General features: G+C 35.0%; 1 protein-coding gene across 4 annotated transcripts in view; it reads right to left on the reverse strand.

Annotated features, from left to right (window-relative positions):
- Positions 1-3,067: 3,067 nt before the first annotated feature.
- EPHA7 (EPH receptor A7) overlaps positions 3,068-16,124 on the reverse strand; it is a 157,908-nt gene continuing 144,851 nt past the window's right edge. For all 4 annotated transcript variants that reach the window (XM_052681278.1, XM_052681243.1, XM_052681262.1 and 1 more), the window contains one exon: positions 3,068-9,583. In XM_052681278.1, the coding sequence (XP_052537238.1) occupies positions 9,388-9,583 (196 nt within the window). In that variant the 3' untranslated portion in view covers positions 3,068-9,387. The remainder of the gene's footprint in view (positions 9,584-16,124) is intronic.

A 16,124-nucleotide genomic window follows, 5' to 3' on the forward strand; every position in this document is an offset into this window, starting at 1 on the left:
TATACTGCTTATACAATAATTTAGACTAGACATACAGATTCTCTTTCGCAGCATTTTTTCTTCAAAAGATCTGTTTCACAGATAAAGCAGTAGATCTGTGAATGCGTACTGTACAAGACTAAAAGTATATTTAGACATGAAATATATAATGCATAAACATAGACAGATGCATGTATATATATAAGTATATATGGACAATTTTAAATACATGTACATATACACACACATTACACTCATACCCCTATGTCTATATTTGCGTGTGATTATGTTTTTCAGATGATTGTTCTATAGTCAATCAATCATTCTGTTTCTCTAAATCTTGGGAAGTTTCCTATGCGCTCCTCTTTATAGCCCCAAAAATATTTAATCAAGAAATTATCAAGAAAATTTGAGAAAGCAATGTGGTCTGTCTGAATTTGCTTTCATTTTCATTTTCAAAAAACTGCCAGTAGATTCATTTTGATGGCACCTGTGTTTTTAAACAGTCATAATAAGATCTCAAAGTTCATCTCTTGTTAAGGAAATTTTCATAGCAGTGGAAAAAACAGCTCATTAGTAGAATGACAAACAGGGACAGTAAGTGCAGTGTAAAATAGCAGTCAAGCTTACTCTCAAATTAGTGTTAATTTTGTACCAGAGAAAATGAGGCAATTGAAAGTGATTTTATGCAGTAGTTTTTCATTTTCAGCTTTGTATTTGAATTAGATTTGAATATGACAAGCCAACAAGTTGCTGAGATACTTAAATTTGCTTGCAAATCTATTAAAGTCTAAGAGTGTTGTATCTTTTATTTTCAGCTTGCATTTTTCCACCAAATAAAGAGTAACCCCAAATGAAATTGTTATCATTACCAATAATTGTGAACAATAATATTGTTAATACTAATTAGCAAAAATACTGCTACGTTGAGAAAAAAAAAAAAAAACACAACACAGGCATAGCTAAAAATACAAGCAAAGTTCTTGTTAGGAACCTGATCAGACAAGCTTAATTATGACCCCCAGATAAAGGGATTGCTATTAAGCTATTAAATTATCACAGATAAGAAAGACTCTGAGTCACTGTCTGATGATAAATCTCAGCTAACAACAGCAAGGAAATCAGAGCTTGAACTGCTAATCCCTGTGAGGTTTGTGTTGAGCACCAGTTCCCGCACTGTTTTGCATCTATTTTTATTGCACTCAGAACCCACAAATGGCCTCTTCTTATCTGCAGCCCTTGATAATTTATTCCTATTGGTGTGTCACCTCACTGCAGAGGCTGTTATCAAGAAAGAAGAGGTTTAGGAAATCTGATCCCTTGAAATGCTAATCCCCTGGAGATTACTACAGATAAACAAGCTTTCCACCACAATTTGCTTTTGTTTATTGGTCGCAGAGATTAGCACTTTATGATTGCTGTTCTCAAACAGCTGCTTAGTTTGAGGGAAGAAATAATCACAGAACATGTAGGATTTTCACATTTGAAGCTGTCCCAAGTCTAGCAATCAAAAGGCAAGATAGTCACTTTGGTTTATATGTCATCTCTTAAAAAGATTTGTAAATATTTCAACTATCATTACAAGCTGATCTTAAATGCTTCATTCCTTAGCCCCAGTCCAGAAAACCATCGACCTTTCCACGTAATTTTAATCATCTGAATGATCGCAATAAATATAATGAGATATTCTTGTTGTTATAACATAAATGAGCTTAAATGCTTTGCTGCATCAGACTCCAGCATTGACATGATCTTGGTTTTACTCAACTGTGGTGGGTATTTTTTATGCTGAGCTGATTACTGTTGAGAAAAAAAAATGTATGCCTTCAATTTTTATTATCAAAGATATTTTCTATCTTAATGCTGTTGAAGTGATAAGAAATCTTATCTTTGAATTCGATGGGTTATTGGCTGGTAGTTGTGTCTTATATTCTTATATTCTTAAATGAATAAATAGAGATGTACCTATTAGCGTTGCAAAATGAAAACTTGAACTGTAGGCACATTATGCTACTGAAAATGGGTGATCAAGCTCACTGTTGCTAAGAGTTTCCAATTTCCTTTTTATTTTTGTACTCAGGTTCAGCGGTTAGGCTGGATGAGATCACACCGAGTGACATGACTGATTGCTAATTAGCCAAGATTTCTGGTGGTAGCTGTTGGTGGCAGCTATTGAGATACAGTACTATGTGTCAGAGAGATAAGGGGAAGTAGGAAATTAACCTGACCTTGAGATTTCATTGCATTTGATGTCACTAAGAGCACCGGATATTTTTAATCCTTGTTACATTCTCCTTCTCAAATCCATTCCTACTAGAAATCATGATAAAAATAATAATAATATGAATTTCAGAAATTCTCTGTTTTCTCTCTTCAGTAAAAAAATGTGCAGGAGGACAAAATTAAGGTAGAAGGGATGGGGAAAGTAGTATCCTCTATTTTAAAAGAAGACACAGGGTTAATTTTATTATAGTAAGGAATTAATTAATATATCATTTTGATTTTGTTTTCCTAAGTCTCTTGGAAGTACTATTCATTTTGGATGAATGCTGTGCATGCATATATGCATGTAAGTGTAGGTGGATACATTCTATGTTAAACTTACAGTTTTTTTAGCTTTTCCCCAAGAATTTGGTCCAGATCTATCGTATGCATACATATACTGGTTTTTTTTTTTTGTTTTTTTGTTTTTTTGTTTTTTTGTTTTTGCCATGAGCCTTTCTTACTGTTTTAATAAATTATGCTTAAATTGCAAAAGTTCAGCAGGCATTAGAAATCACTATAGAATGAATGTTGTTTTTTTTTTTTTTTAAAGTGTGTTCTGTACACTTTTTTTTACAGAACTGCTGGAAAATCATTGAAAATATTAATAATTCACAGTAAGAAAATTGCAGATCGTAACTAAAAAAAAAAATGTTAGATCCAGGATGTACCAGGATAAAATTTTGAAAAGTTGTTGTTGGAAATTGTTGGTTGTTATTGGAAATAGATATTTTAATGGTGGAATGCATCAGGGGCTGAAAAATTCCAGTTCAAATTACCATTAGCTATGGCTGTTAGTATGGCATCTTCTTTTAAAGTTTCACACAGATTAAATATTTAGAGACCAAAATAAATAAATACATAAATATTTATGTAAACAAAACTCAAAACAGAATGTCTCAATTTCTTTTCCTTGATACTCCACCTTTGATGAGAATTTCTGCCCACTGGTTAGAAGTTCATTTTTAATATTAAATCAGAGGAGAATCTTCCCTGGGTACTCAGGAAAGTGTAGAGGTACACCACAAGCATAACTGTATGTGTATTTGTAAGGAAAAGGGAGCTTTAACATACACTAAAATGAATCAAGGTCCTTAATATGAAAGAAAGAGAACTGGCCTAGGTTGCTCCTTTTAGCCTAAATATTTCTTTTCTATATTACCTCAGTTTGTAATAAACTGAGAATTCTTGAGTTTCAGAGGTTCGGAAGAATCAATACTTAAAAAAAAATGGATCCCTGTAAAAGGGGAGTTCAAGGTGAGTTCCCAAACTTTTGGAAACCTTGATACAAAAAGTATACTACATGAAATGTTTTGCCTTTACTGAATGATGAATCTTTTTTTATTTTTTTCTTTAACGACTGAATCAATTCTTACTTCCTGTATTCTAGGAGTTTGGATTAAAACAGAGGATTAAACTGAGTCCATCTCCCAATAATATATTTTATATTTAGATTTTAAGTTAAAATATACAGAAGTCTTAAATGAACCTCAGGTGAACAACCCGTGAAGAAATGCAAGAAGTCCATCTGAAGGCAGAACAAAGGCTTGAGACTGCAGATATCCATTCTTTGATCCTAGTCTACATAAAAAGAAATGAGCCAGAATGTGCTGGTGATATGGGCAGGGAACAAGGAGTGTGTTTTCCGAAAGGGCTTTGTGCAAACAAGCAATGGTAGAACTAGATAAAAGAAAAATAAAACTGATCACCTCAAAGTTTGAGTTCTACTTTGAGTTTTTAATCAAGTTTAAAACAGCAGATTTTCTATCAGTTCTTTAGTTTGTATTCCTGAACATAATGCATCTTCCAGAAATATTTTATTGTTATTTATCATCAGTGCATAATAATCCATTTTCTTGATAATCTGGCATTGATATGTACCAAGAGCTGCAGTTACCCATTACATCCTGGGAAAGATTAGCTAACCTGGGTTTTATTATGACTTTTCCTTTAATCCCAGATTTCTGTTCAGTCATTTATTTTATTGCTTCCTGCCATTGTTACACAATTAATATCTGTCATTTAAAAAGTGGAACCCATTAAAGTTATAGCAGCTATGAAACAAAAAATGCAGAAGCAGGGAGACTGGGCCAACATATAGGACATAAAGTAAGAACATAATTATAAATGTGGGAACAAGGCTGATATAGGATTTTAGATGTAGATAAAACAGTCATTTCAGGTTTTGTTCATTTTTAAAATACTACATGGCAGTTTAATCTGCTAGTTTATGGAGCCTCTTATTTTTTGGCTTACTAGTTCCCAAAGTTCTACTGATTCAAAGAGAAGACTTACAGGCATCTATAATGGAGGAGATGGACATTTATATCTCTTTCTCTAGGAATATAAAATATCTCTTCTGACAACTTGTCCTCTTTTGTCACTCTCCATTCAAGCATAGCCATAGCTTTTGAAATAATTATTTTTGTGACTATAGAAAATTAAGCCCAGTACTACACATTTCTTTATTTTTTAATATTAGCAAAGGAAGAGGTTCCTAAAATCAAATAAATAAGTTAAATCTTCATACCTCCTATGAAATATCTAGGATACGAATCAGCTTGAGAAACACTAAATTCAATCACCACCCACATATTTTCCCCCACTATATAAGATTTCTGTATGATATGAACACTAATAACTCGCAGGATCTACTCTCCCGTCTAGAGTAATGTACTCCCAGTATTCATGTAAGGTAAAAAACATAGCTGTGCTGTAGACACAGCATTGTTTTTGGATAACTGTTATGATGACATTTCAATAAAGTTAAGATGTGAAACAAACAGAAGAGATTTCACTTTACACAATTAGGTTTAACACATTTACTAAGCCAGGGTTCAGAATCTCACTGCTTTCACTAATGTTTTAACACAGACTACAGCTTAGACTTGCAATGGAACAGAAATGGCTAAATGCAACTTTGGGTGTTCACACAGATGTTCTACATAGTTTTACATAGCCCACTCAGTTGTTGCCTAGTCCTGAAAGTTCATTATTTACTGGTACAGAAAGAGAGGGACTGATACCTTGGTGCAGTAGGTTGAGCATAGACATAACACGCTAGAGTTCATTGCAAGGGAAAGTGCCATTAACCCATATGGAAGAGGAATAGCGACAGTGAGAGAGAAACTACGAGTCACATCTTGCAAAACCATACTTAGTACTATGAGTATTGGAAAATATACCTAAATCACTGCATCTTTCCCTTATTTTATTTTCCCTGTCTGGCTATTTCCATAGTTTGCTTGGACTGTTCCCTGCTCAGTATGTCAGAGTTGGTGGATTTTGTTGCTAAATATCCAGCTGTACTCTTTCATTGGAGAGAGAGATAAACCCAATCTGAATTTACAATTTCTGAGATGAGGCAGGGCATTTAAGATGCTAAAGGCTATTCCTAAATGCATTTCATGGATTACCCTTCATAATTTTTCACTTTAAGGATTGTAAAACCACTCTGTCATAATCAGTAGGCATTAAGAAGATCTAAATTATACTTTTAAGGTTTCCAATTAATAAACACAAATGAAAATAGCTTTAAGGTGTTCTCCCTCCTGCCTCCCCCCTTAAAAAATAGCATGTGCAAAGCTTCCTGGGTTCTGAGGCATCAATTAAAGCAAAGGATTTAAACAAAAGTATTTTTATTAGTAGTAAAGGGAAATATGATATCTAAGAACTGTCAGATGAGAAACTTTGATACAAAATGATTTTTAAAAGTTAAATCAGAAGCTGCCTGTAAGGAATTTCAAAATGATTTAACAGTTTGGAATGCCATTGGCAATAAAGTGGTGATGAAATTTGATAAATCACAAAGAAACATACAAGGGAAAAAATAAGTCCAATTACACATAGATAGACAGGGACTACAATTCACTATTGCTTGAGAAGAAAAAAATCGTAAACTGATATTAGACAGCTCTCTGAAAACTTCATGTCAAGCACTCATCAACAAGTAAAAATGTGAAACAAAATATTTGGATGATTAAGAAAAAAGCTGTAAACAAAATAGAAAACATATATATATATATATAATCTCACCGTATAAATACACTGTTTTGCTATATCACTGTATAAATACATCATACACTCTTATGTTGAATAATTCATGCAGCCCTGGTCATTCTATTTCTGAAGAAAGGTCAAAACAGAGAGGGAAAGAGAGACATGAAGAGAAAATAAATTCACCAGATCTAGGACAAATACAGACTGTGAAGTATAGTGCAGCACCTGATTTGGGAAGCATTTGAACTGTACACACTGGGTAGGAGAGCCCTGAAGGTGCTTGGAAGTTTACATATGAAAACATTATAATCAGAGGACAGTGGATGACTCCCTATGCTTGCCAGGTACAGGCCTGCATGGACCTTGGGGTTGAGTTACTGCAGGTACTCTTACTTTATGCAGAACTAAGTATCTTCTTGGAGAAGGTGACAGATAACAACAGGAAAGGTTTGCCAGAAAAGTATAGGCATGGTTAAAAAAAATATGCAGTCAAAATAACCATGCTCCCTTTCTCAATATACATTGTAATTTTTTTTTTTTTTTTTTTTTTTTTTCCCTCCAGCCTTTTTCCTGCAAGAAAAGTTCCATGTGACTACTGAAACAGCTCATACTGAATCCTTTACTAAATCTGGCATCCAGCTCAGTGTGTGGAGTCAGAAGAGACATTTTTCAGAGATTAGGTTACATTTTGCAATGGAAATGATGGGGGGGGGGGGGGGGGAGTGGGGCGAGGAGGGGAAGGTAGGTTTTTGGTTTTTGTTTTTTTCCTTTTTGTCTTTTTAGTAGGATAGGATAGGAAGATGTCACACAGTAGTCTTCTTTCAATGCCAGCTGTTAACTTACACATACTTTCCCTATCTGCTACCATACCAGAAGGTAGGGAGAATTATACTAAATCCAGAGCTTGGTGAAATATAATTTATATAAATATTCACTATATTTTGATATTGCTTTATGCTGAGTCTATATTGCAAAAAGTTATTGCAACTATGCTTTTGTAGGAAACAAGTAAAAATTAAATGTAAATTTTTTTTTATTATGGGGAGATAATATGACACTGCTTTGCAATTGTTTATTTCAGTGGCACGTGGAATTTTATAAACTTTGAATCACATTTGATTCCAAGAGAGAGGAATGTATGTGGGATTGATTTTGTAAGCTGACTCAATGGGTATCTGATTTAAATCTAATATTACTGCAATAATGGTGGAGAGAAATAACTGAGTTGGGCATGATTCTTCAAGCACTGCTAGGCATTGTTAACTCTCTGCATGGGTTATGTTCTTTAATAGCTGAAATCTCTACATTAACAGAGTAGGTTTTGTAAAACTCATTGCTGAAATGATACCCTGAGGTGACAAGAGTTCAGTTAACTTAAGCAAAGTTCAAACTGAATACAGTAAGAAAAAAAAGTAATTGGCAATTTCTGCTGAGAATCCAGTAAGCCACCATTTACCAAAATCTTCAAGCAAATTCTGGGCAAACCCAACCAGTTAAGGATTATTAGTAACATTTCAGTTATGATTTTGTATTTCATCTCCTAAACAAATTATTTGAATTCTATCTAGAGTCACCAGGATAGTCTTAAATGAAGCTGTTGTCTCCGCCAGGTAATACTTAAACCACTACTAGAAGAGACTAAATCCATATATTGATAAGGTGTCACAACTACCAAAATATCCAGTGCTGTCTCCTAAAACCTATTAAAAATATAAAAAACACAAGTAGTAATTATCTATAGTACCCTAAACATGAACACTTTGAAGTCAGAAGTACCAAGCAAAAAGTGTCTATATATATCAAAGTAATAGATTACTCCATTACCTTGAGTAATCTCTCAACTATGATACCATTACATCTGCCACACTATAACTATGTCTAAAAACAGTTTAATTGGTTACAGAAACATGAGGCTTTCCAGTATGCTTTCTGACAAACTTTCCCAGACAAAATGGAAGAGCTGTGATGAGAGCTTAAATGGAGACATACTCCGTAGTGAAAAAACAAAAACAAAGTTACTTCCTGTAAACAGATCTAATTAATAATTCCTAAAGAAGCTGGCAATATCTCGTATCTCTGGGAGACATAGAAACTGGTTTTGCTCTTTCCAACCTACTCAGTAGAGATGTCTGACCACAGAAGCAGAGGAGAAGGAGGTGAGGAAGGGATTAGACTGGCCACTTTAAAGCTTTCTTATTAATGAAGGGTAGTTTAAAACGTCTGACAGTCTCAAAATGTCGATTTTTCAGTTTACTTCTAAAAAGTGTCACTTTTTTTTAAGGGAAAAAAAGTCAAATCAGCATAATTAAAATAATTCCCAGTGTTTTCATGGAAAATTTAGGTTTTTTTTGTTTTTTTTTTGTTTTTTTTTTTTTTTCAGTGAAAAATTGCCCCCTCCCCTATCTTTTACTTTTATTTATTTTTATTTTTATTTTTTTTGATACTGAAACGATTATTTTCAGCTTTAGAAGAAACTACTCCAATGCTTTTCTTCCATGTTTATTTTAATGTAAATGTTATGATTTCTGCTTCTTTCTGATCTAGTGTGAAATGACATTTCAGAATGTCCTAGATTACTTATTCAAATTCTGTTTCTCAACAGGACCTATTTGTAAGTAGTGGGAAAGACTTCCATTGATTTGTCTGCACAAGGAAGGCTAAAGGATACTTTCTGCCACTTGCATCATTAGTAGAAGTAAATCTGTATCATCCCAGCTTAAGCTTCTTCCCAAGTAGGATTTAAAAAATCTTTGATTTAGCTGCTTCTCCTTCTCCTTTGCTCTTTCATATACATATTTTGTGTATAAGAGGGGAGCTAAAAAGAAGATGGGGAAGCAGGGTTATAATAGTCTGAGGAGCTTCCAGAGCAGGCTTCCAGGGCAGCTTTGCTGGCTCTTCTCTCCCTAGCAGCATCGCCATGTCCTGCTTCGCTTTCCTCCTGAAATCATCATGCTCTTCAGATGTGGTCTTTCATTGTTGGCATTAGTCATAATCCTCAGTTTGTCAGGTGTGTGTTCTGGCCTCTCCCATACACCTCTGTTTACTCTTCCTCCTGTTGCCAGTCTGTTCCTCCCTTCTTCTCCATTCCTTTCCATGCTTCTTTTCTACATTTCCATCCTCTAATCCCAACTACAGTCCTTATGTGGTTTAAAAAAATGCCTCATAGCGTTCACTGTGCCTCCAAACCAATCTCATGATCTTATGGTTATATCTCTTGTTTTGCTTCCCCTTTCTGCTTCCTTTGTCTCCTGCCATTATGTCATTTCTATTCAGGCAGTCATCTCTTCTGGAAAGGGATTTTTCTTGTTCTCTGTTTTGCAAAGCACCTGGCATGTTTTTGATTCTGTCAAACAAATAATAACAACAGATATGAAATTGGCAGTGCAGCAGTATTCTGATAGAAGGAAGTAATAGAGGCAAATTATACTATCATTGTCATTGCCATGTATACACCACTACTTGACAGAAAAAAACTTGTTCACTCACTAAGTAAACATCAATAAACCCAAAGATTCCCAAGCAGGTATCTCTAATGTGAAGAAAATGTAGTTGTGCTTCATGTTGTTTCTTAATGACCCAAAGGGTTATACTCGATGATTTTAGTATTTAAAAAAAAAGGAGGTGAGTGCAGTGCAGTTTATTGGATGGTAGTTTGGGTACTAAATTAGGGACAGGAAGATACTGATAACTCTTAAAAACAGAGTAGCAGAAAAAGAGTGAAATGGGTGTGTTAATTAAATTAAACCTTATTATTATTATTATTATATAAAATTTAAAAAGATATATGTAGTAAGTAGATTCTAGCATATAGACTAATAAGGTAGAATCTCCTTTAACCTAACTGATACTATCAGAAGCTCCCAGTATTGCTGAATGATCTTATAAAATATTTTAACTGTCTTGTTTTAGCCACTACATGATTCTAGGTACCTCAAGACAATTTTTATGTTACTTATGTTACCAAAAAAAAAAAAAAAAAAAAAAAAAAAAAGAACCCAAACACCCACGAAATCTTAAAGATTGATGATTTAGATGATTTTTTATTTTTTTTATTATTATTATTTTATTTTATTTTATTTTTTTTTTGTGGCAGATTGGCTATGTGAAATATCTAAAACAGTATAGCTTTAGGACTAATGGATTTAAGCCAAGATTTAATAAAAAAATATTATACATTTGGTTAGCAATCTCTTTAACTAAATTATTTGAAGATTCCCGAGAGAAAAGCAATCTTTTACAGACTTCAAGACAAGCCAGTGTAGCACTAATACTAAAGAAAAATAAACCAGCAAAGGAATGTCCCCCTGCCTTACCAACCAATATCCTTACAGCTTCTTCCAAAGTAGTGTATGTTTTTCTGTCACAAGGATTAGATTACGTAACATGTTAATCAAAGGGAAGGTACTTATTCAATACAAGAACATTCTTAATACATTGTAACATGCAATACGTTTCTGTCAGCAGACTGGACAAAATGGGAGCAGATGTTTTATGAAGAGGATCTGACAATAATAATGGCCATAGTGTCTAAGCTTTAGCAAATAAAAACAAAAACAAACAAAACAAAAAACAGCTATAGGAAGCAATCTGATTAGGTTTTTAGGGTTTTTTTTTGCACCTGCCCTTTGAAAGCCCAGTAATGCAAGGAATGTGTGAGAAAAGAATGCAGCAAAAAAGAACTCTGAGACAAATCCTTTTCAAAAAGAAAGAATACTTCATTTTTTTTCTTTTTGACTACATTTCTTTGTACTATTTAGAATGCAAGTAAGTCTTTGAATTATTAAAAATGATTGACAGGTGAATTTATTCAAAGTTTGAGGCAACTAGTAGTTACAAATAGCACTTAGATAAATAGGTATTTAAAACCTCGGGTTATATTTATATTGGCAGTGTATCAACTTACTTTTTTTTTTTATCAGCATCATTGGATAGTTTATGTATACCATGTACTGCCCAGTTTTACTTTGACCTGCACCTATCTGTCATTACAAAGTACTACTTTATCTAGAGAAGAGCCCAAGTGAAAGCTAACAAGGATGAAACTTCAACAAATGGGACTTGAGGATTCCTGTGTGACACATGATAAATCAATTTGATTATTTCTTTACATCTTTACAACCAAGATATTCATGTTCACAGTACTTAATTTATAGCTGCCTTCATGTCCAATGTCCATACTTCCCTCAGAAGAAATAGAAAACAAAACTGGAAATTCAGGAAAGTAAAGGCCAAAGACCATGGCTAAACAAGCTGATAGGAGCTTCAGTTCTTTGCTTTGGCAGCTTTATGGTCAGATTTAGTATTCATTCATCCAGGTTCTGATGCATTCAGTGACCATCCTTGTATTCATTAGCGAGCCAAACCACCCTATGCGTGAGTTTCTACTTGAACTCTAGCTCCACAGAAAGGAAATCTTATGCAAACTTGTTCTCAGCACACTTAGGAGGATCTTGGTATGCCAACGTGTATTCCAGCAGCAAATCTGCAAGTGTCCTGAAGAAGTATTTTCTGGGATTCATAGCTTCAAACCTTCTCTGAAAATACACGCTTAAAGTCATTCTTTCAGCAGAAAAGGATCTCAGAGATGATGTACATTTTGTCTAAAAATTGAGAAACAGTAGAATGATGTAGAAAAGCCCACAGTCATTGTGGTGTTTGCAGACCAAGACATTAGCTCTTCTGGGACATGACAGGTTGCTCAAACTCTTCCATGAAAGAACTCCAATTTCCTTAGAAGGCTCCTTGTTCCCAGAGAAGCAGACCAATTTCAGAGTAAGACGGAGAGGATTTCTGAATGGGAAAAGCATTTCAGGAAGGGAAGAGACTGTACAGTGCAGGAAAGAATTTTGGAGGTAATATCCCGCCTGTGGAGCATCCCGCCCAGCCTCATCAACCTTTTCTGAGGTAGCAGTCGCAGCTCCAGGCATTCAGCTATATGTGTGTGACTATAGAGAATCACCCTTCCCACACATTACCTTTGCATCTTCCTGCAGCCCAAAGCTATAGGATCAGTCTTGTGCTGTGCATTTTTCACCTTAAAACTATGTAAAATGTCACCAACTCCTCAAAATAAGAATAGGCCATCCCTCAAATCACAAAAATTAGTGAGCCTTCCTAGAAACAGAGGTAAAAGGATGCCAGAGAAGTGTTCTCCATTCCAACTGTTCTGTCAATGGGAAGACGTGTATAATATTTTGAACATACTCCATAAGCTCATGTAATGGATGTTGCTGAGCAGCTCACTTTGCAGCCTAGCTGATTCACCTCTTCTGTATCCCTCTCCCCTCTCCTCTCCACACTCTTAAGTACACATACACACTTTCTGGCTTTTGTTTTGACCAACACTATTGACTTCTGCACCTAGAACGTGCCAACCATCTCCTTCCCTGATTTTTGGTCATAGAAAGAGATGCAGGAATCTTTCCAGCAGTACCCAACACATGCACAGTTGGTGGCTGTTTTAAAGAGGAAGAGAACAAAGGAGAAGGGTATGGAGCACCTGCATGCTCAGTCCCAGTAAATTGCATAATAGCATTTATAATCACTGGGGTATGGAATGTTCATCCGTCACTACCCACATCTACTTATCCTCCAGTGAAGCGTGGGTACTGCTAGTTATTAATAACTCATGCCAGCTGGGGAGAGTTGGAAGTGGAGCATACTTCAAAACTGGTTTCCCTCCTCATGACTGGGGAAACACTCCTCAAAATCAAGCGGCATCTCCACACAAAGTAACAAGCATGGAAAACTGGAAAAGGGCTTTTGTGATGCTCAATAACTACCACAAGTAAGCTACCATTTTGAGGATTGGAAAGCAGAACTCCATGCTAGGCAAGGAATTTGATGAGAATGAAAGCAATGTAGACTGAGATTTGCAAGACTATCTGTGGTAGTTTTGCTAGCAAGTAGGAAGCACCCAAAAAGATTTATCTTTTGCACAAGTTTAGGTAACTTAGGCACTGAAACAATTATTTCTCTTGAAAAGAGTATTACAAAGAAATACTAGAAAACTCTTTGCTTTTCTTCATTTCCTCCACACCCCTACCCTTAGCAGTAGATCAGTTAGAGTAGGTAGGAAAGTTATATAATAAGGTGCATTCTTTATCCTCAGAATAGCAAAGAATCAGCTGGCCATAAAACTGAGACCAAACAATGTCTTACTAGGAATCCCTTTCAGGGCCAGCTTCTTCCTGCAGGCAAATGATGTGGATTTGAACCTAGTGCAGTCTTCACTTCTCCAGCAGACTGGTAGAAACGCTGGCTACTAGGGATGAAGACAATTTTATTTTGTTTAGGGTAATATAAAAGAGCTATTCAATTAAGAGGGACAGCAGTGAGTGTTGTGGTGAGATAGACTGATGGCAAGGATTCTCCACTACAAGGATCCTGGAAGAAAAATAAAAGTATTGCCCAAATCAGCTGCAGGTTTTCTCAGCCTCTCTTTTCCCACCCAAGTTGCCCCTTCACCTCACCCAATCTTGTCTCAACTCATCTTACTCTTCCACTCACTCCATATGGAAGCATCACTGCTGCCAAGATCAAACTAAATAATAAGATTAACAGAGAACATCTTCTACCCAGAATGCTCCATACTTTGGTAGCTAGCATATTTTATGAGGTATAAACACTATACACACTGACTATCCAATATAATGATAGAACCAGATCCACGTCACCATCTAAAAACACAATTTTGAAATGGCCTCAAAAAGTATCTGGATTACTTTTCTAAGTTTATTTCTGGCAAATCAGATTTCTCACACTATTTATTAGGTTGAATCTTAGTGGAAGAATACTTTTAACTTAAAATTATGACTGAAAAGAACATGCTGGAGAGAACTAATCTGAAATTGCTTCACAGTCATATTCTCAAGATGTACTACACAATGTATGCATATACATTCTTGGCATAAGTTGTTTCGTCCCTGAGGAAAAGAAACTGAAATGTTTTCCAGCAGACATCTTAAAAACGGACATCACGTAGCCCTTAAGTAAGCCAGTGGAAGCTGGCACAGTGAAAAAGGTTGAATGACAGTCAAGAAATTGCCTGAGTAATGTCTCTACAGACATAAGACGTGACAGATCAGCAGAGATGCATCTAGTCTCTTTTCAAGCCAATTTTGGAAGCTATATTAAAAGAAAGGTGTGCATTTTCCTCTTAGTGGGACTTAATTTTTGGAGCAGGAAGTTTGTTTCTTAATCTGTAAGACAAACATAAACTTCATGGTAATTCTAAGGAAATAATCAGAAGACAATTAATATTGCACTGATTCTTCTTCAGTATTCCTTGTATTCTTTTTTTTTTTTTTTTTTTTTTTGTGTGTGTAGGAAAAGCAGAAGGTTTTACTTATGGACTTGGACTTGGTACTGTATATTCTCTGGTTTGTAACTAGTTTGAAATAGCTCAGAGTCCAGGAACTGTAACATCACTACCATACATAAAACTCTGAGTTTTTCTTTGAGTGTGCTTTCCAGTACTAGCTTTATTATGATTTATCAGGTGAACTCTGAGCTGTAGTTTTTCATTATTGGTAATTATTATTAGCAGCATAGTTATACAACTGGTTACTTGGTTCAATTAAATACAGAAACCTTGGTCAATAGATGAATAGTTTTTCTATTCTTGATTTAGCTTCTCTGGCACTAGGAATCATGTCCTGTTTTGTCCAAGATTCATTTGGCTGCTTACATGATTTTCGCTTGGTTGTATATCATCTTTTTTTCATAGGCTATCAAGGCATGAACTATTTTTTGACTTGTGGTTCTCTTTTGGTCACTAATTAGACATTCAGGGCATCTAATTTGTATAGTATCAGTTCAAAAACCTGTTATCATTACACTAAATTTAAATATGACTATACTAAAACCTTCTGAGAGCAAATATCATCAGAGTTTATTTTATTTGCAGGCTTTTAATGTAAAATTCTCCTTTCATGTCTCCTTCAAGTCTGCTTGAATGAGCTGCATATTACCAGTTGCTTTCCCATCTGCCTCAATTTAGTCTCTTTGACAAATTCCAATCTGGCCTGAGGAAAAATCAGAGTATTGAAACCATTACACACTAGATTATTACATATATTTTAATATCAGCATTTCTACTTAAACAAAAACCTCAATATTGTTTAACTACACTGCCAGCAATGTTTTGCAGAGCCTTATGACTTAGACATGCTGAATGGCTTCACAATCCTCTGTTTTCAATCCCTTTCCTCTTTAGTCTTTAACCTTCCATCATGTCAATACACATAAAAAACAAAATATCTATACCATACAAACTCAGTTTGATCCTTTTCACTTTCAAACTGCCTGACCCTTGCCCATCCTAAACATTCACTTAAAATTTCATGGAATTTTTGTGCCTCAGCCTGTCTCAACAGGATTTACTCTAATGTATATGTTAATTATTCTAACTTTAGAATCTTGCAAAAGCTAACCCAGAGGGGAAAAGATTCCCACAAATATAGCTTGTATTCTGTCACTAGCCTTTTGTCAGAAAATTGCAGATTTTTTGTGTATGGTATAATCCGTTATATTTTTTGAAGCACTGAATGAAATGTGTTACATAATCGGTGAACACAGTCTTTCTTTGGGTTTCAAAGGTAACTTGTTTTTTTTCAATTTCTTTTTGCATTGTTTTTTTTTTTCTCCAAAACCTTTGTATGCCCCCCACCTTTTTTGCAGGGAATCTGTTTTGTTTTCCAAGTAAATAAAGGCTACACTCTACAAACAATAAAGATCTTTGCTTAAAAGTAATTGTTGGCTAAGTTGGACTGTCGTTAAGGGTATAGGAGAGAAAATATTCATTGCTGCCCAGAATTTCTTGTTTTACTGGAAATTTGTTTGAAGACAACACTTTTGAGTACTCCTTTGGATCCCAAATCTAT

Source organism: Tympanuchus pallidicinctus, unplaced genomic scaffold (genome assembly GCF_026119805.1).
Source record: "Tympanuchus pallidicinctus isolate F22 unplaced genomic scaffold, pur_lepc_1.0 scaffold1, whole genome shotgun sequence".
Lineage (NCBI taxonomy): Eukaryota > Metazoa > Chordata > Aves > Galliformes > Phasianidae > Tympanuchus > Tympanuchus pallidicinctus.